We start from the raw sequence: 24,886 nt of genomic DNA, 5'->3' as shown, positions 1-24,886 counted from the left end.
AGCCGTCGCATTAATACACACGTTTAAATATTTATAATTCACATACAAATATCTTGTGTTTCACAACAATGTGGATTTCTTCGTTTGCCTAGAACCTCATGGAGAGAAAGAATGGTTGAACATTACATGCGAAATCACTTCAATTGTGTAGAGGTTCTGGAGCCTATACCCGGTGAAATGTGTTGTAACTTGTACGAGGAATCCAAGCGTGCCTTTATTAGCTTTATGTGGAGCTCACTGGCCTTTATCGGATTTATGTTTACTCAAAGCATGCGCCTAGCAATGGACAACTTGTGTGAAAACGGTTGTAATTGTTCACCACTCAATTCAGCGATAGCTTGTAGTTAGAACGATTTTGGGTTGAAATATTCTTGACAAAGACAGCCAAAATAAAAGCATACTAATGGTAGTTTTAAGAATGGCTCGGGAGATGACAGATACTATTTGAGACATAAAAAGAAGGTTTTTCTCATCATGTCTGACAAAGAGCTTTTGTACCACAGACAATCATTAACGCCAGTAATCAACTTATATAATGAGTATTGAGTGCCTTCAGCTGGCTACTTGACAAATGCTTTTTCAAATACATATATAAGACTTCTAAGAGCACTTTGTTCGTGCCGTAAGGCATTTTAAAACCAGTTTTTAGAGCGCAAAAACCTGGTTAAGCGATTCAATAATGAGAAGGTCACGTGCGTTTTGACATTCCAACGCGAGCACGGAGTTGCGCAATGTAATTGCTCAGTTTTAAGGTCGGACCGAGTTTCATGTTCGTGAATTGCATGAGAGTACTTCGTGTTAACAACAGCAACGATTCACCATCAATTTCCTGTGAAAATATAGAATGAAAAGTGTTCTTGTGTTGTTTTACAAATAAACTACCCAAGGAACAAATAATAAAACGATAAAAACAACAAACAAACAAGGAAACAAAAAACAAACAAACAAACTAACAGAGAAAGCAGCCGTAAAAACGATGAACAAAGAAGAAGATAATCAATAAACACACAAATTATCCAAAAGACTAACAGGTAAACAAAAACAGGCAACAAACCAAGGAACAACAAACAAGCAAATAAACAAACAAACATACCTGATCCATAAAATATGTTGCATAGTTTTTACAGTCCGTTGACATTATATATTCCCCAACCTGATCGACATTCCATTTTCGTGGATTATCAGGATGATATAAACACTTGTCGCTAGAGCAACCAGGGAATGACGTATTAGTGGCAGCGTTTGCACACAACTTTCCGTGTGACTTGGCACAAGTCTTGGAACTAAATGACGCGCCTCCTTTTCGAGATGCAGCACTGTCCGTTGCGTGAACACGTGATTTCTTTGGAGGACTCGAAAAACCATTGAAGGAATGTAATTGTTTCTCTGAAAGAAAACATTAGGCAAATTGATTATATAATTCCAGTATAAATAAAGTTAGTTTAGTTTAGGTTTCCTCCTGTAGTAACACTGGATCAATAAGAGATGATCCTTACTGGACCTCTAGGAAGAACAGTTTAGAACTGATAGAGCTATCCAGTATAAATAAAGTTAGTTTAGTTTAGGTTTCCTCCTGTAGTAACACTGAATCAATAAGAGATGATCCTTACTGGACCTCTAGGAAGAATAAAAATAAATCGAAAAAAATAACTTTGCCATACCATTTGGTGAACGCAACTTCACTGACGGATGCTGACTACTCTGTACAGCATGAAGGACTCCTTTCATTAGTTCAGCTTTCGGTGACGTCACACAAGATGACGCCATCCCTGGTGTTGCGGTGACGTGATCACTGGCGAGATCCGATGATCGTCGTAAACGTTTTGGGCTGATTTCCTTTGCTCGTGGAGGCGCATAGGGTGGGTCGTTCTTATCATCTACCAAGAAGAAAAAAAATCAAGATTAATGGGGTGAGGATTAACAGATGAGATTCGAAGCGGGCTAAACGATGTTAGGATTAAAGGATAGGATTCGGATTTACGAGATTAGGATTAAAGGATGAGATTCGGATTAGAATTTATCAGGTTTAGATTAAAGGATAGAATTGAGAATTAAGTCCAAGGATTAAATTGGAACTGAAGCCGAGTTAATTTCTATAAGGCTTACCGTCATCATCATGTTCTCTTTTTTTTCCTTTTCTAATAAATTGTTCACCATCTTCATCATCAAACTCCTGAAGGAATCCTCCGTTCTCATCAAACTCGTATTGATTCATCTCACTCTCCAATTCCTTCTTCTTGTTTTTCTTCCCTTTCACGTACGTGAAGCGGACCTTCTTTTTCTTCCGTCGCCGATACATCCACGTTGAGCCACGTTTGTTGATCGGAACATCGTCGATGTCCGCGATCCCCTCGTTCTCAACATCGTCGCCGTTCCTCGGAATATCGGAGAGCATCGGAATCTCTTCGGAGCCCGTCGGCGAAATCTCGCAAGCTGTCGGAGTAACGTCGGTAATGTTCAGACTTATATCGGATTGAGCCGGCGTTCCATCGGAAATTTTCGGTGTGGTATCACTGTGTTTTGTTTCCAGATTGTTTTTATTAATTTTGACATTGTAGCCTCCCATTTGTGTGATCAGATGTTTAGTATCCCGTGATGCATCGCGTGGTTGGTATTTTTCGCGAGCCAGCATTCCAGAGCGGACAGCGGTTGTTACCGCACCCATTCCTCCCCCGACGTTGATACTAAACTTCTGTATCGTGTTCTGTGAGCCCATATTCGCGTTCCTGTCGTACTTTTCCGTGCCGATGTCCCTTCTTTTCGTGTCCCTATCAAATTTCTTCGCGCTTTGATAAGAGGCATACGTGCTCTGATTTGACATATCGTTGGATTGAATATTCGTGTTCTGATGTCGTGTCCCCGCGTTCTGGTGAGGCATCATCGTGATCTGGTTGGGCATACTCGTGTTCTGACTTAGCGCGACCGCGTGTTGATGTGAGCAATTCGTGCTCTGATAATCGCTCTCGTTTTTCACGGACGGATAAACGCGAGCAACTTGCGTTGTCTGTGAATGGCTAGCGTTTGCAAAACCACTTCTAGAAGCCATCTGTTTAGATGCACCATTGTCGTTACTTCTGACGACACTAAACATTCTATTCATCATTGCATTAGCGTCAGCACTTTGCCCCACCACGTGGTTCATCACGCATGCGCCTGAGGATGGAATGCTGGTCTTATTGGCCTGCGTTGCAACGAAGGTTCCTCGTTCTGTAACGCAAACATTTGGAGCAGCGGATTTGCCTTCCACAGGTCTCAGCCTGATCATCTGTACACCTTTTTGACTGGGAGTGCCTGATATGGCGCGGGCTGGAATTAAAGGTGGAGGACCAGCGCGGGTAAGCGGTATCGAGGCAGGTATAGGATGTTGATTAGCTGTCACTAATGTTGTGGTTTGGTTCGAGTTATTCAGATGATTTGAAGGAGCGCACATATCACCAGAGCATTGCGTCTGAGGTAAACCGACCATTCGACTTGAAAATGAACTGGCAACTTTCTCACTACTAGTGGTATGAGTGATGAATTTCGACTGAGCAAGATGGAAGGATGGTGACCCCGTCTCGGATGGTACTGACATGGTGGTAGCTGGTATGGCCGTCGAACTTGCTGGTAAAGGAAGTTTATTTGCAGGTGGTACGTAGATTCCAACCTTAGGCTGGTTACGCTCTGGTATTGGCCCTGCTGGGATAATCTGGTAGAGAAAGAGCAAGGAAAAGCTGTTAGGTAAATACTAACTAATAATTTTATAGATCTAGACTATTTCAAAAAAGAAAGCTTACTGGTCGTGCGGACTTCTTGGAAGGCACACTCAGTGATCGTATTCCACGATAAGAGCCTCTTCCGTTGCCTGTAGTTGCGCCATCGTTTTCTGTGGCCACGGTTGTGATAGGTAGTGGAGGGGGGCCGTAAGGCGATGGGAGTAGGCGGGGTTTTCCATAGGTGGGACTCTGAGAAGATGACACTGATGTGGGGAGGGAGCCCGCTGTAGGAAGTGGGGGTGTCGAGTGATGGGCGAGATTATTTGATGTGTTAGGTGTTGATGAATGAGGCGTAGAAGGGTGGTGGGTTGTGTGTTGTGGGGGGACTGATGGGTATGGGGTGGGGTGGTGGGAGGAGGGGGGAGGTGTGGTTTGAGTGACCATTGACACAGATGACGTAGCAGCTTTGGAGTGAAACATAGAGCGATCATGTAATATCCCCTGATCTGAAATATCAAAATATTCCTCAGGTAAATCTGTGGTTTTCGTAGACTACAGAATACCTGGCAATTCAGCAGAAGGAACAGATCCTTATCGTCGCACGCAAGTACCAACAATACTTACTCGCTTGGACTTGATGCAAGATCTTTGTCGCCGTGTTTCTCAAATGATCAGCAATTGCAGTGACAGGTAAACTGAGATTAGGTAATGGCACGTGATTGCCTTTATGAAACACCGATGTCACGATGCCAGCGGCTGCTCTCTGAGCTGCTGCCTCATTAGCTACTGCCTTGGACCTGCGCCCGCGCTTTTTTTTCTCATAGCCCAGGTGTTTTGTCTCAAAATATTCTCGAGCTCGCTTTGCTTTCATTCCTTTAGGACCCTGAAGGTTGCCATACTCTGAAAAAAATTAATCCAGTAAGGATCATCTCTTATTGATCCGATGTTACTACAGGAGGAAACCTAAACTAAACTAACTTTATTTATATTGGATAGCTTTATCAGTTCTTAACTGTTCTTCCTAGAGGTCCAGGAAAGATAAAGACTATACTAGATTAAGAATCAAACTCACGGTCAGCTTTGCATTCATCAGGACACGGACTTGCAACTGGTGTAAGACTCAAGAAATACTCGCAGCAAACCAGGCGACGACAGAAACGCTTCAAATATCGTTCCAACTTCGGACGGGAGTCAACCCTTGAAATTGCCTACAAAAGCAAAACATAAATCACATTCACCTGTTCAATAATAATTTATAATATACACCCCGGAATCTGTTCATATGACGTCTCTGGGTTACCTTTTTGAACGTTTTCCCGTTGTGTTTGATGGTGAGGCGTACTCCGCTACCCTCTTGCATCATTTCTAAGACTCTCTCTGGATCCTTCGCACATTTCGCGACCATCTCCAAGCCAATCCTGATGACGCTGCTCACTTTCCCAGGATCCGTTGCATCAGGAAGAAGTTTGACTTCTTCAGGATTCAGCAGAGGTCCGCAACAGCATGTCTTGTTGAAGTAGATCTGATTCTTGTTGTGGTAAAACCGCTCCGGGCCTGAACGAAATCACCTCATGTTGACGCAATATTACTTGGGTTTTTCTTTCATTTAATGTAGAAAGGATTGTGTTTGACAAAGTGAGTTAGAAACTTATAAATAGAAACTGAAAAATATTTGATAGAACCGAAAGATTTAGGCCTGTTTCAGACGTCGAGCTTTTCATGTGCCCAACCTAAAGTGTTTCTGAAGTCAGTGAAAGGACATATGTCACTTCAGTTATACATATATAGCTCTCTCACCAGTACCACTTCCATCTTCGTCACTCAAATCTTCGTCATCATCTGAGGGGGATAACGTGGGACATTTCTCCTTGTCCTCACTGTTATCATCCACTTCCTCAACTGGACTGTTAACAAAGTTAAATAACATTGATTGTGGGTTACGATGTTAGAAGTATCATTAAATGTCACTTTGCATTAAACATACCTTGTTACAGACATATCTTGAACTGAGTAATCAGGCCCTAAAATGATACATAAGCGCAAGTCAGTACTAATTACATTACTAATTGCATTACTAATTACAATACTAATTATACATTATAACTAGTTACATTTATGCCACAAATAATGACGAGAAAATCGATTAAGATAATCGCTGTTCATTTTATTACCTGGTGAAGGTGTTTGCGGGTATGGCTGGTCAGGCATGGACGACGAAGCGGCCAACATACTTGGAGCAGTTTCAGGAATGCAATGCGTTTCATTGGAAGGCGATGCAATGCTGTGAGCTGCTGTATGATGGGGAGTTGCAGAGACGTGTGTTGAAAGGTTGGGATGGGTTACAAGGCTATTGGGTGCTGTTTGGTTGTGTTTTCCGTGGGTATGATGTGTTGCCAGGTGATGCGTCGGGGTCGTATGGGGTGTCGACGGGTGAACTGAGGCTTCCCGTGTTGTACCGCGGGCGTTGTTTGAGAGGTGGCCGTGTGTTACGAGATTCGAAACGATGTTTGTTGCAGGAGGGTTGTTATGAGATGTTGCAGCCTCAGTCTGTGTTTCAATGTTGGGATGTGTTGCAAGATTAGCCGAAGGTTGCTTCCGTCCGATCACATCTGTAAACGAAATCAACTTCAACCGTTTCGGACAAGATTCCAACCTAGAAATACCAACGCAAGATATAAGATTTCGAGAATTCTTCAGAGATATATCTAGGAATATAGACGAGATTTACAAGATTTCGAGAATCTTTCTACGCGAGAAATTATATTCCCAGAATTTTTACAGAAAATCTAGATATATCAAGACGGGAAACCAGATTCCGAGAATTATTTCCAAGAAAAAAGATATTCTGGGAAACGTTGAAGTGATAAAATTTAGATTGAAATACGTACCCTTCGTATTTAACAACCGTCTTGAAAGGCACTAGAGAAATCAATAAGAGATATTGGTAAAAACAAAGACGAACTACCCAAGTCGACCAGTCTGACTTCAGGGCATGTTAATACACAATGTTTCGATTAACACAAATGTTGTGTTATGCCTTGTATTAAACATTTCATTTAACATGCGCTGAGATCTACTTTCGTTGCAAAGTGTAAATAAGGGATATTCTGCATCTTCAAGTTGAAACTCTACCCATTCTAATAAAGTCACTAAATCCGTTGTTAAAGCCTAATCCGCTTTAAAATCCTAATCGGCTCTTAAATCAAATCCTGAATCCGTTGGATCCGGGCAACGCTACCGACTTCCATGCGAAACCTCGGTTAACATTTCTGAACCAAAAAATTGCAGAAACAAAGCACTCACTTTTTCCGTATGGCGTGTGCAGTGGATGACCTGTCCTCTTGCACCAACCAAAGCCGTGAATATCTGGACTGTCGCACAGGACAAACTGGAATCGTGTCTGACTCCCGTCAAAAAACAGTTGGAGAACACGACCCATCACGTTTGTGATTGTCGCTACACGAATGAGATGCGGATGTTCCAAGTCGACGGCTTCCAGTTTTTGTCCTGCTCTGAATTTGTGAGACTTTGATTTCTAAAAGTCAGCAATCAAGGAATAAGATGAAGTATTCAACACAGAGAGAGTTATAGGCTATACTTCACGGGCGGGGGGTAGTGATGTTTTCAACTGTTAAAAGAAAAGAAACAATTGAGCCTACAATTAATCAAAAACAACTATCCTTCAGAACATTCCAGCTCTTGCACAACTGAGCCTTATTCACTTAATATTATCGATGTTATGATCAAAAGCTCTTACCTTGAACAGATGTTGAGGTGCACAGCTGGCCCGTTGAGCTGTTATATATTTTTCCCACGAAAATGATTTTCTTGTATATCCTAGAAAACGAGAGTGAGTCCAGTTAAGTTAAGACAATAGAGATCCTAAGGCCACCAATTTTCTTATATGGTAATTTTTCAAACTTTTTTTTAAAAATACATTCACGCGAAATCAAACCCTCCTCTCCAAAAAAATCTACAACCCCCCTACAAAAAAATCAATAACCCCCCTACAAAAAAATCAACAAGCCCCCCTACAAAAAAATCAACAACCCCCCCCGACCTACCAGAGGGTACCGTGAATTCAATGCCGTTTTTGTAGCTCCAGCCAACCGGGAAAATGTTACTGGAATCACTATGGCAACACATCGTGACACTGGGTAAACCATCCAGTTTGTCTGTCGCCACAAGAAAGTAGTAAGGACCAAGGCTTTTGACAACAGTCGCCGCACAGAAAATGTACGGTTTCGAAGGATGAATGACTTCGAGCTTCATGCCGTTTTCAAATGCATGAACTTTTGGTTGATAATGCTCCTACAAATAAAAATAATAAAGATATAAAAAATATATAAAAAATAAAGATATTTTTATCAAGTCCTCAAATGCTTATGTGAAACACTTTCCTAACAAAACTTTGTAGTCCTTTCTATGATGCTCGCTATAGTTTAGCTGCATTAATGGAGTTTACTCTCTCAGACAAGATACAGAGAACTGGCAAATGCTACCAATATTCTCGAGAATGTTGGTGTTGTCACAGTCCAGACAGAGTTTGACAATAGATCAATATGCAGTCAAAGTTTAGCATTGTTACCGATGGAAATAAGTGCTTCGGAGCGGCCAACGCTCCAGTTAGTGTTTGCGTCAAAAAATTTCTCCATTCCTCCAAGGTACAATTAATACCTAAAACACAAAGTATACGAGTTGGGATGTTTCAAAAGCACTTGAGGCGAATGAATGATTGAACACTTTCCAAGCAAACGAACGAGAATGTAGATATATCATCATGCATCGATCTATACCACCAACAGACTATTTGCATTTTTGACAAATCTTTGATGTAGGCAAGAAAATGTCAACAAATCACCAAAGCTTCAAATAGCGGCTTACTTCGATTGCGAAATGTTGTAAATAGTGTTTTTGTGTACTTTTGTTATCAAGTGTGAAAAGTGGTATTTCTTTTCGGCTAAATCAAATGCCTCAGCAATCTCCGTTTGCTACAGAATATATTAACTTTGCGAAGCGATATTTTCCTCACTTTAGATCATTTTCACTAAAACTTTGCGATTTTACTAATTTTGGTATGCTCTATTCGGGAATAAACTTTATTCTGCTGAGATAATAAGCATATAGCATAAACCAGCGATTGTCAGGCGTTCAGGAGAGCGAATCACAACCGTCTTATTCTTCCCTGAAGTGTTTTTTAACCTAGGTATAAACTTACCAACGGGCGGTTGTAAAGGAAAGGCATTTTGCGCACACCATCCAATAGGATACAGCTCTTCCGCTTGAAAATTACACCAAAAATCGTTGGAGGAGTCGCGCCCGTAACCATCATAACGAATTCGCACTCGATGACCCAGGACTTCAACAACAGTGGCAACACAGAAGGATTGTGGGTTGTTTTTGTCAATCGCTTCTAGTTTCATACCGGGATCCAGACCAGGCACTTCGAATGTGTACTTCAAATTGAACATTAGAGAATATCAGTTTGGAGAAAGGGGAACGGGGGAGGGGGGCACACCCACTGCAGGGCTGGGCCAGGGCTTGACAGGATTGTTTTGGGCTCAAGGGGCAGATGTTGGGGCCAGGGGGTAGACAGAGGTGAGGGTGGGGGGGTGGGGGGTTGTAATAGGTTGGGGCTTGTAATAGGTGGGGGGTTGATAGGAATGGGGGAGAGAATTGGCAAGGTTTTGGAGATGGGCAGATGTGGGGGGTTGACACAGGTTGGGGATTGAAACAGGTGGGGTTGTAATAGGTGGGGGTTTGACAGGGGTTGAGATGGATTGACAGGGGAAAGCTAGGGCTACGTATTCAAGTTTTGGAGGGGGCATAGTGAAGGTACTCAACATTCCAAAAAACCTTAAGTTAGACCTCCCCATTGTTAGTTTACTCACACTTTTAGTTGAGAAATTATAATCTGGAGCCATTTTCACTTGAAGTGTTCTTGAATACTTGTCCCATTTGACTTGTAGCACCTGGTCGTCACCATTGTAAGAAGAATGTACTGCAAAGATTGTGGAGATGAAAGCCATGAGAAATGAACTAGCTAAGCCATATAGACCATATACTATCACCAAGTAGATAGGTACACCACTTGCAAAGCACATGAACAGTGGTCAAATTAGGGCAGGGGGCAGACACAACTCATATTCAAGCAGATCAACCACTCAAATTTAACATGACTGCTATTAAGTCTCACCACAATTCTCACCACAAGGTGACCTAGTTGATGAAGACATTTTAATGAAGATACAATGAAAGATGTTACCTATTGTTGCTGGTTGAATAGGTTCAAGAAATTTTTTTTCCACCTATGAATTAAAAAAAATGCATAATGATTAAATCAATTGAATTTGAGAGTGGTAACTTGTAACTATTTACTGCTATAGGCTGAAAACCAATGAATATCTAAACATTGCCAACTAAAAAACGACTATAGCTGGTATGTTATGGTGTACCTTTTTGGAATTGGACACAGAAAGTTGTTCAACTTGTTCCTCCACACAGCATTGTTGGAGATGCGTCATGATAGCATCTTGATTGTTGTTGACAATTGCACCACATTGGTCGCAACTGGTCGTTTCATTGCTGTAGGCCATGTTATCCATCTGTGGCATCGGATACATCATGCTATGATCTTGATTCACATACGACATTGTGGGAACCATTGAGTCCGTGTTGGGATTATATTTCTATGGGAAATCAAGTTTCATAGAATGTGCCTTAGTGTACAACATCACTGTTATCAATCAGGTTAAAAAAAATCATAAATTGATATTGAACAAAATAATCTTACAACTAATGCTGAACAAATAATGCCCAAGCTTTGCCATGGGTGACTATAATTCTGGACAAGGATACTTTCTGTTAGCCTGTCCATGTATAAATTAAACAACTAGCTTCCATGACTGTTTTTTAGCTGTGTAGCTATAGTGACAGTTCATTTAACTGATCAAGGGATATCTGTTAATTTCTTTCAATGGAGTTCAGCTTTGCAGTCTTGAACAAGGTGATTTAAGTCAAAATTATATGATTCAGTCTTATACTTTTTGTCAATAAAAAAATTTACCCCTCATATGCATGGTACATATAGAAAAAATACTTGTCCCAAAGGCATTAACTTAATCAACCCATAATAGCTTACAACACACCAAGAATAGCCCGACTTTTCCTTTATCTTACTTTCCTCATGCCATACAATTTTACTCATCAGTGGAAGAGTAATTATCAGTTAATGAGTTCATAAACTTTTCAACTTTAATTTCCACAACTTAGCTCAAGTGAGGCTCAAAAAGAGCTAGAGTTTCAAGCCATTGGCATTAATTAATAAGTTGCACTCACTTCATCTTGAATCATAGTTGGAGTTAGTTCGTCATTTAAAATAGAAGTCAGATAGCTGCTGGATCCTTCGGTGAACTCAGGTGGTCCTGGGTTACCCATAGGGCTATGCAACAATTGGTCAAATGCTGTGGATCCTGGTATGGGCGAAACCGACATAAATTCATCCATTGTAACTACTGCATCCAGAGTCTGTCGAAAAATTATTTAAACTTTGTCAGACATGTGTTATTAAACTTCACCAGAATACTGTTAACTTGTATTTGTTAAGAAAACTTTAACAAATTCAAAAATTGGGGTGGGAAAAAATTGTTTTAGCAAAAAGGGGGGATGATTATGAAAACTCAGCAGATGACTGGTGGTACCTTCTTAATAAACTTGGGGCTAGATCCACCACTGTATCAGAGGGTAATATGGGCAAAGGGGGAAGAAAAGGTAGGGTAGGCCTCCCTCCCTAATAAACTTATAAGAACATTATTGCGATACATACAGTCCTGTACCTAAACCAATAATAACAAAAGATCACGTTCACCCACTATATGATTAGCAAAGTGCTGCAATTTCACAATCCCAAAATGCAGAAAATCAAATAAATTTCAAGACAACAGTCAGACACAATGCCATGAGACTTAATATGTCACTGAATTATATAACCAAGGATTTAAATTGTTTCAAAAGTTGACATTACAAAGTCGAAGAGCAAAGCTGCTTTCAGGCTCTTCAAATAAATGAACGCCCACGTCGCAGCATTTTTTTTGTCTGTATTTTTATGACGCCATCGAAACTAGAAGATTCGGAATCGCAAACCGAATGAAATTCGCGATAAACTTTGCTTCGTACACGCTCCGGTTCGTGCCGAAACTGAAAAAAAAAGTGATTCTAGATTAAGATCGATTTCGATGAAATAAACTAGACGTTGCAGCGAATATTTCAAGGAACTTATATTGCGATATTTTCGCAATAATTGAGCGCGTACCACGTGAGTGAAATATTACATTTGTGCATATTCAATGAAGCAAGTTTGAAACGACATCTTTAAACTTTTCAACTTCGTTTAGCGTCAACTCGCAGCAAAAATATACAAGGTTTCGCGTTAAACTCTCGGTTTATCCTTTCCGTGTGTGTTTCTGTACGATTAAGGCGCTAGAATTGTGCTACTACTCGCAAAATTTATTCACAGTGGGCGGTCAGTGTCATGTCCAAATTTGTAAATGCGAAAACTCGCGACTAAATTAAAGAATGAATCTTGTATTTGCCACGATTCGAGGCAAAAACAGGCTCACTCGATAGCAGATGCCCATCGCTGGGTGTTTACAGGTTTCCTGCCGTGATATCGAAGAGAAAGGTCCCGAATTCGTTTTATTCATTTACACACAATTTTGCAGTCGGTTCACTCAAGCAGACAAACTAGGAAGCGTTGCTGGAATGTAGTATGAAATTCGTTTGAATTTTCGGCTGGAAAATACCCGTCAAAAATGCTCCATACTTCCTGTACATGTCACAAAGAGTAAGAAACAAACGTTAACTCACCGAATAGTTGAGTATTTAGGCGAGGAAAGGCAAAATATTATCGCCAATTTCGTTCAGTCTGCCATCACCGTGTTTTGCAAATTCTACAAAGCAATATTAACCGCGTACTGCGCATGCGCCGATGAAAATCGGCGAAAATTAACAAATACCTGCCGGCTAAAATTTTAATAACAATGTGCAAATTCGTGCAAAATACAATACAAAGACTGCGATCAATGAAAGGGGTAATCTGTTTACACGAGCTGTGATAGTTACGTGTCTCCGAGAAAATAATACAACAATTCCAGGGTATTATACGAAGTTACTGACACGACATCAAAGCAACAATACCCTGTATCGGATTACAGAATTCTGTGCCTAATTTGGCAAAAGAATTTCGTGTCAGTCGCTTTAAAGTAATTTTACTAAGGTTTCGAATTTCTTGGCTTGATTATTTTCGTTTGTATATCAAAGCATCACAATCTAAAACAGTCGACCAATATATCATGATGCATCGATATTATATTTGCTCGGCGATAATATTTGAATGTTAGAATGTAAATTTTCGCTGAGGATGTAGGAACGCGCACCACACGAGTTCGAATATGGAAATTAGTGAAATTCCACACTCTGGTTGGTAATTAGTTTGAGCGTCGCGGTATGGTGAAATATTTAATATGGTAGCAATAGAGATGACACTCTGGGGTAACTATATACGTAAAAATAAGATATCTCTGCATAAGTTGAACTTTGGTCACAGAGATGAAAGACGCATGAGATATTATAGTCAACGGAAGAATGATTCGGTTGAGAAGAGAGTTCGGCTCAGTAGAACATCATTCTTGCTACACAAGAGTGAATGAACGACTGTGGTTCCTGGAGCAGGAAAACTTTGCAAACAGAAGTTAATCTAACCGTACAAACATGTGCCAAATATTTGCTATGTTTTCAAACATCACGTAATTCCAGCGCTGTCTATTGTAGATGTACTAAGTGCTTCAAAACCTCACATCATTCAATTTGTCACATTTCTTTCATTGTCCATTTCTTTCATTAAAAATTTTTAGTTTACTGTCTTCAACACGTGAACTTTCGTGCAACAGAAAACAATCTGGACTGCATGGTCAAGTTAAGAACAATATTTACACCTGCAGAAGTGAGTCAAGTGACCCATTGTTCAAATACAAAACCTAAGAATTTTATATCCAAACAACAGAGCAGGATAAGATTTGCGAGGCTCGAGCCCTTAACTCAAAGCAGGCTGTCCAAAAGTCGGTTAGTCAAATAATGGTACCCGGAAATTTGTTTCAAAATACAAACTTTGATGGAAGTATTTTGAAGGTGAAAATCGGTTTTTAAAACTCACGACTTAATCCGGTATACAAACTCACCCAATAACACGCACCGTTGCAAGGATTTCCTTGTATGTTTCCCAACATTGAAAAGACATTTATACTCCTTAGTTTCTTTTATAAATCCACGTGATATTCTCTGGTCAGAAAAAGGAAAAAATCAACTAGGAATTATGTCACATATTGTGCATTTCGATAGCTACAAATTAGACATGCATGGTTTGATAATCTATTACAATGTTATTGAATCAATATTTTGAAACAATTTTAGCCAATTATAAAGTTCCTGAATACGTTATTTCAATAAAAAAAACTTGTTTATTTAATAATATAGCCTGATATTGAACCAATGTATTGAGCAACAATTCCAGTCAACTATATTAAATCCGGTGGGGTCCGTAAGTATGTAATGTGAATTGATGACAGAATAATAAATATCTTTGTTTGTATGATATTTACAATATATTGCACTTATATATCTGGTTCAATGGCTCTCTGCGGGCGACATGTTATGACAAAGAACATGTTCATCTTGGCGAAAACAGTTTAAAATATTTATGACACAACCATCGCAATTCTATGGTTGGTTTAACCAAAAAATGTTGGCAAACTTTGGAGCTGAAAATCAGACCAAATCTCTCAATTTTTCTAACTTGCACTTCAATACGAGACAACTATGTATTGTATTGTGAAAACACAATAAATATTTTCCCAATTTGAGAATTGTTGATTGGTTTTCACTTTCGATATTCAGTACGGAGAAAACTCCGTAGTTGACAATCTGTTTTTTTCTAAATGGTGGTCGTGTTGTGGCCTGTTGCTGTGACCAGTCTGTTCACCGCTCAACCTCCATCACCAGTGGCCCGCGTTTCAACAAAGCGTCAATTTTATAGGCATCAATTATACGTGGCGATTTGAGCGAACGTTATTTTTTAGTCAGCGGTGACAGCTTTGGTGACGCCAATCGGGAATGGTTGCGAAGATTAACCGAGTTGGGTGGAGTCTGAATACAAGAAACAGCGTTGAGAGTAAAGTTGTATGAGATACGATAAGATACGGTACGATACGGTACGATATGGTATGGCATGGTATGGTATGGTATGGTATGGTATGGTATGGTATGGTATGGTATGGTATGGTATGGTATGGTATGGTATGGTATGGTATGGTGTGGTATGGTATGGTATGGCATGGCATGGTATGGTATGGTATATCCTAAGACATAGAACAGTAAAAAAACTCACCCTGTCAAAAAGACTAAAAGGTTCATGAGAGAGGTTCGGATATTGACCTGAGCTCTGCGACATCTGTGTCTCACTCAACTTGAGCTGAAAGCAAAAACAATCCTCGTGAAACAAACTCACGAAACATCGCCCGTCAACCAAACGTCTACCTGCAACTCCGCTTTATCTCTTGCCCATCTTCGAGTGTTTTCTAAGAGCTCTTTTTCGAGTGCAACGACCCTGCCTTCAGCTCTGCGTAATTTCTCATCCATCTTCATTCGGTCTATGTCTTCCTCCACCGCCTTACTTGTTCTCTACCGAAAGATATAATCTTTCAAAGAACTCTACAAGTTAACACAGTCCGACAAATTCGAAGTGTGTTACTAGATGCTAATTTTGAGACAAGCAATACGATTTTTAAGTGTACGTTTGGAAAATGCAAGACGCAAATGCCAAAAATGTGATGCGAAACATTCCACTACTTTAGAAGGACATTGCAGTCGACTAAAAAAATGATTGGCTGTCTTTCTGAGTGCAAGAGGAAGAAGGGTCCTTGAGAATTTTTGTTATTTCAAAATAGCTTTGGATACGGTCAGATACGGCCTAATTTAGCAATCTACTCTTTCTAAGATATACGATCTCATTTCAAATGGTAGAGTACTATAGGTGTCTTAGATTATTATAAAACTATTTGACAATAGACCCGCACTTTTCTCCTGTTAAAAGACAGATATCTGGCTTACTTCATAATCGAGAACGAGGGCTCTCAACCTCTTGTTTTCATCTAGTAAAGTTTCTTCGGTGGTTTTCAAGGGTTGATCTAAAACAGACACACGACGGACGTGAGGAGGAACGATTGAATAGCAAGAAAGGACGTACATGGATTTAAGGGAACCGTACGGTGGTAGTGAGGGACAGATGGTGATGATCAGAATAGTGATGGAAAGGGACAGACCGGTAGTAGTGAGGACAGGCAGATGATGGTGAGGGACAGAGCAGTGGTAGTGGAGGAAAGACAGGTGGTAGTGGGGGACAGACAGTGTGGGATGAAGGGATCTCAAATTCTCGATGAAAACACACCTTCGTTCTTTTTGCCCTTTCCTTTGGAAATTGCAAGAAAATCCTCTAACCGAAGAATAACCTTTTCCTGTCGTTTGCACGTATCTTCGAGCGTCTTGGTTCGACGAAGTCGTTCCTGGAAAATTCAACATTTCTTGTAAACTGACTCTGTAAAAGCTGTCAAAACTACAAGATGTTGTAACTTTGTGGCACGTTATTATACCTGCATCTTCTGTAAAAGCATCTGTTGGTTCTTATGCGCGTCCTGCAGTTTGTACAATTCTTTCTCTCGTTCGTTTTTCTGTTAGGCAAAGAGTCAGTTTGTCATCAGCAAGATGATACTTTACCGTTCCAAGTATTCGAACATACCCACCTTAATCAACTGATTTTGAAGACTTTGAATTTCGAGCTTTAGTTCTCTATTGATAGCGATCTGTTCATCGAGACTTCCTTTTATTATGACTAAAATAGAAAATTAAATGAATTCGGATTAGGTCTGGGATTAGGATTTGTGATTGATTAAGGTTAAAACTTATCCTAAATCCTACCCCAATTCTAACCTAATCTCCAGGCTTAAACCAGTTCAAGATTCAGTTAATGATTATTACCCCTGGTATTTCAGAAATCGATTTTTACCTATTCTTTGCACCAGCTCTGCATGAGTCGTTTTCTCCAGTTGCAATGGAAGAGGCACCGTCTGGCGTGACTCGTTCCCATGATCAATTTGAAGGCGAAGCCGGCTATTTGTGGCCTGTTGAAAGAGTTTAATTTTTTGGAAATTGGAAAGGAGAGAAACCCGAGTAGAACTACGAATGGGAAGGAAAGGAGCGAATCAACTTAGACAAATTAGTGAAGAACGCTGGGTGCAGAAGGTAGGAAGGCATGAAGCTACGCTTCGTCCAAAGGTCTAAACGGGTAACTTCAAATCTAAACTATACATTCAAGTAATTCAAAGCGACTACGTGTAAAACGAGCGATAACTATAGGAGAAGATAGCAAGTAATTTGCTGAACATCCTTGCCTGTAGTCGAGTGGCTTCGCTCTTCAATCTAAGAATATCATCTGCCATTTTCTTCATCGCAAACCGGTGTTTTTCAAGCTCCTATAACGGTAGTCCTTTCTTCAAATGAACAAAAGAAACTACAACCTTATCATGATAGCACCGTAGGAATGCGGTGCGTTCTGGAGAAAAAAGCAATGATTTACCTTTGCTTGATGCTCCATGACAGAAAACGACATTGGGTCAACACCGGTCTATCAGAAGATAAGACTATTACTTAATCGAAAGTTTTTTAGTTTTGCTACAATGTCTATACTGTACATACTTGGGTTATCATGTCTGTGCCTACCCTAGGCAACCTATGCGTATACCTCCTACCTTGGGCTGTCCTTGGGATACTTGTTGAACTGCAACGTCGTGATTGGCGCTGCTGTGTTTGTTTATCATCGGCAAAGGCGCTGGATTCACAGCAACCTGTGTCCTCTGTACTGCCGTTGTCTGTTGCGATGACGCGTCGATAACGGGAAGAATATGGAAGTGCGTGGATGAGAGCATTGGATCAGGACGCTGAGGGGATGAAAATATACCATACAAGTGTCAACGTTACCTTTTCGCTTAGGGTTTTATCTGGTAGGCGGGGGTGGGGGGGGCTGAATGAGATGGGGGGTCATCCCCTAACCCCTTGTGATGTTTTGCAACTTAACTAATTTAGAATGACCTCCAGGAGTACACTTTTTGCCAGGATAACACCTGTCTATAGCCATCCAGAAAATTGCCAAAATTGGTCCGACTTACCTTGCTTGTTATTAGCCGTAAAATGACATTAACATTCGCTAAACTCACAGAGTTATCGCGAAAGGTTGATTCCTAAGATGCGAAAAAAAGGGGGAGAAAAACTAGTTGATTAAACAAAACGATTCGCACAAAACAGAATATAATATATGAGCATATATAACGACATACGTTTATTGTAATGTTCTCCACACAAAGTCCCATGGTGGCATTTTGTTGTTTCAAAACACTCAACAATGATTCATTGAGATCTATCATCGAGTACGCTACTGGGGACCGAGGCTGCCAACGACCAAAATTTACAACTGGATAAAGGAAATTTTGTTTATTTACAAGATATTTTACCAAGCAGGTAGCTTATAGCAAGGCAATCCATAAAAGGGGCATAACTCCGGGAAAGACACTTTGAGACCACATTATATATAGAAATACAGTATTGTTCAAGAAAAATTCAAATGAAGGCCAATACCTACCTTGTAGAGCGTTGTAATATTCAATAACCAAAGCTGAGGTGGAGTTGAACAGCCAACGACCATCACCATAAAAGAAGAGCATCTGGTTCCACTTTGGTTGTTCTACAGGCGCGCCAGAAAATGTCACCTAAAAACGATGCTTAGTTACTTCCTATGTGAGACGTTTTTCTACAAATCGTTTTCTCCATTGACAACTATCTCATTCCTTGCCTACCCTCTCCTCTTTATCCCTTGCCTACCCTCTCTCCTTCATCCCTTGCCTACCCTTTCCCCTTCATCCATTGCCTACTCTCACCCCTTCATCCCTTGCCTACCCTCTCCCCTTCATCCCTTGCCTACCCTCTCCCCTTCATCCCTTGCCTACCCTCTCCCCTTCATCCCTTACTTACCCTCTCCCCTTTATCCCTTGCCTACCCTCTCCCCTTCATCACTTGCCTACCCTCTCCTCTTCAATCTCCACTCATCCCCGTCATTCTTCTATTCATATTTTAATTTTGAGTGTCTGTAGCTACCGACCTATCCCATTACTTACCTGTGGAACATTGTATTGATTTTCGTCGTAGAAAGTCTTCAGTAAACTGACCAAATCTGTCGATGGAAATCTCACCTTTCTTGTTTTGACATAACTTTCTCGCTGCTTTCCCTCTGCGAAATTTTGACTGGAAAAAAAATTGACAGAAAATCAGCTATCTGCAAATGGACGTTTGAAGCTACAGATAAAATTTTGATCCGGGCAAAATGATTGAATCAAACGCCACAGTTGGAAAGAGCATCTCAGTATCACTAAAACTGCTTCCTTTGGGCAGATCAAAACTTAGCCTGCAATTTGAATCACCATTCACTTAAATCTAAGTCGAATTATCTAGAACTAGCTTGGGTATTTTGCACTACGAACAGCATACCCGTAGTATATATCAACTCTCTGCTACAATAGTCATTCGAACATGAAGGTTTTGTAGTTCTTGTGTGTATTTTTAAAGGTCGGCCACTCACCGATACTGGCTGGAATCAGGAACAATTCTTAGAGCAGCAATCAAAGGATCAGTCAAGCCTGAGGAAGTGAAATGTCTCAGAACCACCTAAAGCAATGAATGACAAGAGAAATAAGCTAGACCATTCTCGGAATATCTCTAAATATCTAAGAGAAACTCTAACTATCCTGGCTTTTTCAGTTCAAATATGTTTTCGACAATAATCCAGCAAAGCTAGGGTCGCCTCTTGAACAAGTTTTACGCATGAAAACAAACTCAAACTTTGTTTAGGGCCTGTTTACTCGGAGCGAGATACCACGGCTTAACATCAAAGGCTTAACCTGATCAGTCTTTCATTATATGCAGTTTTCACCTCGCCTAGCCGGGATAACTCGCTCCATGTAAACAGGCGCTTACTGTGTTTAGATTTGCTTTCTGAAAAGTTGGTTTATTGTCATACGGACGTTCAGTGAACCCTATCCAGACTAGTCTAGCATTCCACTCTCCTGAAGAAAGTGGAGATTGATAGGGTCAAGCAGTGAAAATCTGGTACGATCAAAACCACCCAACTACATATGACTTGAATAGCAATTAGTTCAAATTACCTCCAAACCATAAACCTCTGACTGTAGTGAAGACAGAACGAGCTCGTCTGCTTTCAACATTAACGTGATAAACAGCTTCGTTTTTATCTCTTTTCCACCCTTAGAAAAACAACAAGAAGCAAGTTACAGTAGATCTGAACAAAGTAATATTCATTGAACTGTGTGATCTCAGAAATTTTCAAAGTCCAAACCTTGCCCATGAGGTTGACTAAGCGGTTATTCAAAAGACCAAGAATATCTTCAAGTTTCGCGATCAAATAAATACACACACAAATACTAGTTCTCACCTGTTCTAGTTCCAGATGATATGGATAGAAAGGTTTCAGAGGTCCAAGTGGAAGACAATATCCGGTGATCAATGTTTTCTTGGGATGATCAATAATATTGATTATTAGATCTAGGAGGTGAGAAAGTTTGTTGAAGGAAGTTGGAAAGGTTGCGTACCAAAAACGAAGCAGGTTGGAAAAAACAGATGATTAACTACCTCCATTGGAAATCTTGTCTTTCGGTGCCTTTAGAACCAGAAGTTCATCCCAGAGCGGGGTGTACGTCGGATGTAAAGTAGCATGAGTGCTACTGTTGATATCGTCGCTATTACTGAGTTTGCTAAGGAAGAACATCTGAATATCAGTATTGTATCTCACACTTACTGTATCCATTAACCGGAACTAAACTGACTATATTTATACTGGATATAGCTCTATCAGTTCTAAACTGTTCTTCCTAGAGGTCCAGTAAGGATCATCTCTTATTGATCCAGTGTTACAGGAGGAAACCTAAACTAAACTAACTTTATTTATTCTGGATAACTCTATCGGTTCTAAACTGTTCTTCCTGGAGGTCCAGTAAGGATCATCTCTTATTGATCCAGTGTTACTACAGGAGGAAACCTAAACTAAACTAACTTTATTTATACTGGATAGCTCTATCAGTTCTAAACTGTTCTTCCTGGAGGTCCAGTAAGGATCATCTCTTATTGATCCAGTGTTACTACAGGAGGAAACCTAAACTAAACTAACTTTATTTATACTGGATAGCTCTATCAGTTCTAAACTGTTCTTCCTGGAGGTCCAGTAAGGATAATCTCTTATTGATCCAGCGTTACTATACAGGAGGAAACCTAACCTAAACTAAACTAACTTCCACATTCATGAACGATCACGACTTGTGTACCTGGTAACATAAGGTTGAGGTGGTCGTCCTTGTGTGTTGGAGACTACATCACACGCGCTGTGCACGTGAATCACAACTTCATACACACCAACTTCATTCAAATAACTACCACACAAGTGCCTTGTGGACGGTCCTTCCACGTCTCCTGGTAAAGCTGCGTCATTCACCTGCACACAAAATTTGACTTTCCCTTACTTAAGCTATTTGCATGAAACATTTCCTTAAAAAACCACCACATAAAAATCACTTTGAAATACCAGGTTACTAACCATTGTTTTTGCAGATAATGATTGGTTACGCGGTGGAGCTATTGTATATATAAAAGACAGAACAGGTTTTAACAAGTACCAGAAACAAAACTACAAAAGACAGGTGTTTGAGATGCCCAGTAGAATTGTGAAGGTGTTAGCATCTTGGTGAACTAAGTTAGTCGTTACCTGTGAGACTAGCGTTCCTATTATTTGAAGGTTCATTTGTTAACTGTCTAATCGCAATTGCCTCGTTCTGAAAATTTGATGAATCTTCCTTCTTCCTAAATACAGTCGCTTTCCCGCGATCAACTGTCTCGGTCTGAATACCCAAAGAACTCGACGCAGTTCCATTAATTTCCTCTTTTCTACCTTGCAGTGACTCAGTATTCCTCCTACCTTCGCTATACCTTCGTAAATCTTCTCTAGTCTGACCTGTCTGCACTTCCTGGATACTTGATGTAATGTACTCTTCCCCAGAGCTAATGAGGTTCCCCGTTAAAGCGTCGCCCGCGTCCTCGGAGCCCGGGTTTACGTATAAAGAGTTCAATTCCGAAGTGCAGAGACTGTCCGAGAGAAATGAGTTGTTTTCGAAGTTTGTGTGAAATGCATGCATGGTTGTAGCATAGTGTTTGATGGAGTCTTCTGGGGGTTCAAACTCTTCAGAAATAGTAGTTTTGTTTAATGGTTCATGTGGTACAACACTGGCTGAAAAATATCTTGTTCTATTACCTAAATAAATCAACTAAAATTAAACTAACTTTATTTATACTGGATAGCTCTATCAGTTCTAAACTGTTCTTCCTAGAGGTCCAGTAAAGATCATCTCTTATTGATCCAGTGTTACTACAGGAGGAAACCTAAACTAAACTAACTTTATTTATACTGGATAGCTCTATCAGTTCTAAACTGTTCTTCCTAGAGGTCCAGTAAGGATCATCTCTTATTGATCCAGTGTTACTGCAGGAGGAAACCTAAACTAAACTAACTTTATTTATATTGGATAGCTCTATCAGTTCTAAACTGTTCTTTCTATAGAGGTCCAGTAAGGATCATCTCTTATTGATCCAGTGTTACTACAGGAGGAAACCTAAACTAAACTTTATTTATACTGGATAGCTCTATCAGTTCTAAACTGTTCTTCCTATAGAGGTCCAGTAAGGATCATCTCTTATTGAACCAGTGTTACTACAGGAGGAAACCTAAACTAAACTAACTTTATTTACACTGTATATTGGATAGCTCAAAATATAAACTTTCTTTCATAGAGGTAGGAACAAACATACCTTTTTCTTCATCAATTTTTAGTAGAACTGTAATCTGTGCATGACCAATATTCACATAAAGCTGTTCCTCATTGAGCAGTTTATTCAGAGCAATCTGAGTTGTGTAGTTGTAACAGATATCTTTGTCCTTACTGGTTGATGGCTGATCATTCTTCAGCGGCCCAGCACAGGGAAACACTAGGAACTTACCCTCACCACACTTAAATGGATTCTCAAGAGGGTTGTCACTAAATTGATAGGCCTCGAATAACAGATTAACCTCACCTTCGGAAAACTCTGGAATATAGACAAGTGTATATGACTGTTAATGGGATTTAGCTAGCTGCAGGCCAGAGCTACACCCTGACCAGATCTTTGAGAAATTGGTACTTAGCCTCAGTAGCGTAGCCAGCCTGTCAATTTGTCCCGCTATGCTAATATTTTAGTGTTCACTGACTGTGAAAACAATAGATTTCTAAAGGCATGATCAAACAATTATAATAACTCGAAATTTACATAGCGGGACAAAATCGTCCAGCCTACACTTACGTACCTTTGGGCATTTCAAATCGGAACTGGGTGTCATCAAATGGACATGGGGTATCATAACCATCCTGAAGACAGAGTTCAGTGGTATACTCATACTCAAATATCGACTCTTTAAAGTCATTCAGGAGGAGTTTAACTTGTCGCAGATCCCCACGGGAACTACTGATTTTGAACTTTATCTTGTATTTTCCCTTTTGGTTGAACAGAACATGGTGGACTTTTAAATCCAGACACAAGGCACCTTTCAGAAGCTCTTCATCATTGTCAAAGGCCAGCATTCTTTCATGGTATCATTTTTGATGGATATATACCCCTAACTCCCTTTCATCTCTTATTTCCTATGAGAATATGTAAGACAAAATGATACAGTTGACCATAACAAGTACAGAGAAAGACTATGATCTGGCAATGTTTTATATAGTAACTGAAAATTTTGTGTGCCAATTACTTCACATTAAAATGGGATTTGATGTCCTAATAATCTAGATTACAGAGAATTACCTTTCTCAATCCTAGAATTATAACCCAATTTTGCATGTCAATTGAACCTGTGATTCAAATTTCAGTTGTTGACATAGGTCATTCTCACTTTAATACCGTATTTTCTTAAAAACACTGAATAACGGTACATTTAATACAAACCGTATAAAACAATCTTCACAAAGGTTTCAGATGTAAATCCAACGTACAACTACAGTAATCTGTGTGCAGGATTCATCATTTATTGCTTGAGAAAAGAAAATTATCTGTTCCAGCATCTTTGCTATCCCGATATCGGACAAGCGTATTTAATATTCATCGATGAAGCATGCCGAAGTACGCAAGAATTCATTTCAAAACCTTGACGAACGACTTTTGAACAGTACAGAAGTTATAATAGAGAACTCACCTTCAAGTACAAAAAAAATTGTTAAGGAATCAAACAGTTACGGAGTCAAAAACAACACTGGGTAAAAAATTTGCATTTTTTTTGTCCGCCATGTTTTGACTTCAATCTTCTTCACTCGCATGTTATCTAAGCAACTTCATTGATACCGAGCCCACAGGCTGAAAACGCTGACTATTCTCTACTTAACATACACCAAGACCGTATTTCAGAACACCAACACTTTTCTGAAGGTATCATTAGGAAAACTACTCAAGAAACACACGTCTTTGCAAATCCAAATCTATTTTTCTTCAAAAAATTACAGTATAATGCAATCTTATGATATCCTGTATCATTGTTCATAAGACTTCTTTTAAATCTGTTTCTTATTTTTGTCCTTGTGTCTTTTCCTAGCATTCCATTTTACCCATTTCCTTCCCTTCCCCCCATTCCCTTCCCTTCCCCCTTTCCCTTTTGCATCCATTTCTGTCTTACAACCAATTCTACACAAATCACCCTTTCTTGCATTTGAGATACATCAATGCATGCAAAATTCCCAATGTAGTAACACTGGATCAATAAGAGAACAGAGAACAGTTTAGACTTGATAGAGTTATCCAGTTTAAATAAAGTTAGTTTAGTTTAGGTTTCCTCCCGTAGTAACACTGGATCAATAAGAGATGAACCTTCCTGGACCTCTAGGAAGAACAGTTTAGACTGATAGAACTATCCAGTTGAAATAAAGTTAGTTTAGTTCAGGTTTCCTCCT

General features: G+C 39.9%; 2 protein-coding genes across 5 annotated transcripts; both read right to left on the bottom strand.

Annotated features, from left to right (window-relative positions):
* Window positions 1-261: 261 nt before the first annotated feature.
* LOC114519364 lies at window positions 262-13,984 on the bottom strand. Its single transcript, XM_028539488.1, has 22 exons — window positions 13,931-13,984; window positions 11,034-11,222; window positions 10,151-10,384; window positions 9,961-10,003; window positions 9,587-9,696; window positions 8,914-9,151; window positions 8,284-8,372; window positions 7,760-8,006; window positions 7,453-7,532; window positions 6,999-7,230; window positions 6,584-6,614; window positions 5,867-6,348; window positions 5,680-5,716; window positions 5,493-5,599; window positions 4,996-5,249; window positions 4,768-4,903; window positions 4,320-4,595; window positions 3,777-4,201; window positions 2,107-3,688; window positions 1,662-1,877; window positions 1,094-1,386; window positions 262-829 (listed from the first exon to the last, which is right to left on the bottom strand). The coding sequence occupies exons 1-22, from the start codon at window positions 13,976-13,978 to the stop codon at window positions 689-691; spliced, it is 5,490 nt and encodes a 1,829-aa protein (XP_028395289.1). The 5' UTR covers window positions 13,979-13,984; the 3' UTR covers window positions 262-688.
* Window positions 13,985-14,124: 140 nt separating this feature from the next.
* Window positions 14,125-24,286, bottom strand: LOC114519544 (coiled-coil domain-containing protein 33-like). Of its 4 annotated transcripts, XM_028539691.1 has the most exons (25): window positions 24,139-24,285; window positions 23,892-23,976; window positions 23,254-23,587; window positions 22,722-22,997; window positions 21,457-21,494; window positions 21,188-21,354; window positions 20,499-20,620; window positions 20,302-20,411; window positions 20,015-20,113; window positions 19,432-19,517; window positions 18,971-19,097; window positions 18,439-18,565; window positions 18,137-18,270; window positions 17,969-18,040; window positions 17,552-17,740; window positions 17,380-17,427; window positions 17,195-17,275; window positions 16,810-16,924; window positions 16,547-16,635; window positions 16,397-16,474; window positions 16,195-16,309; window positions 15,858-15,934; window positions 15,285-15,428; window positions 15,136-15,219; window positions 14,125-14,894 (listed from the first exon to the last, which is right to left on the bottom strand). In XM_028539691.1, exons 3-25 carry the CDS (start codon window positions 23,525-23,527, stop codon window positions 14,817-14,819), a joined length of 2,730 nt encoding a protein of 909 aa, XP_028395492.1. In that variant the 5' UTR covers window positions 23,528-23,587; window positions 23,892-23,976; window positions 24,139-24,285; the 3' UTR covers window positions 14,125-14,816. The 4 variants fall into 4 exon arrangements, with proteins under 4 accessions (XP_028395492.1, XP_028395493.1, XP_028395494.1 ...); XM_028539692.1 differs by lacking the exon at window positions 23,892-23,976; XM_028539693.1 differs by lacking the exons at window positions 23,892-23,976; window positions 24,139-24,285 and adding an exon at window positions 23,751-23,852.
* Between the last annotated feature and the right edge of the window lie 600 nt (window positions 24,287-24,886).

Source organism: Dendronephthya gigantea, unplaced genomic scaffold (genome assembly GCF_004324835.1).
Source record: "Dendronephthya gigantea isolate DGI-Jeju-01 unplaced genomic scaffold, DenGig_1.0 000013F, whole genome shotgun sequence".
NCBI classification, from domain to species: domain Eukaryota; kingdom Metazoa; phylum Cnidaria; class Anthozoa; order Malacalcyonacea; family Nephtheidae; genus Dendronephthya; species Dendronephthya gigantea.
Note: the sequence above shows the minus strand (reverse complement) of the source record. Positions and strands in the feature narration are given on the sequence as shown.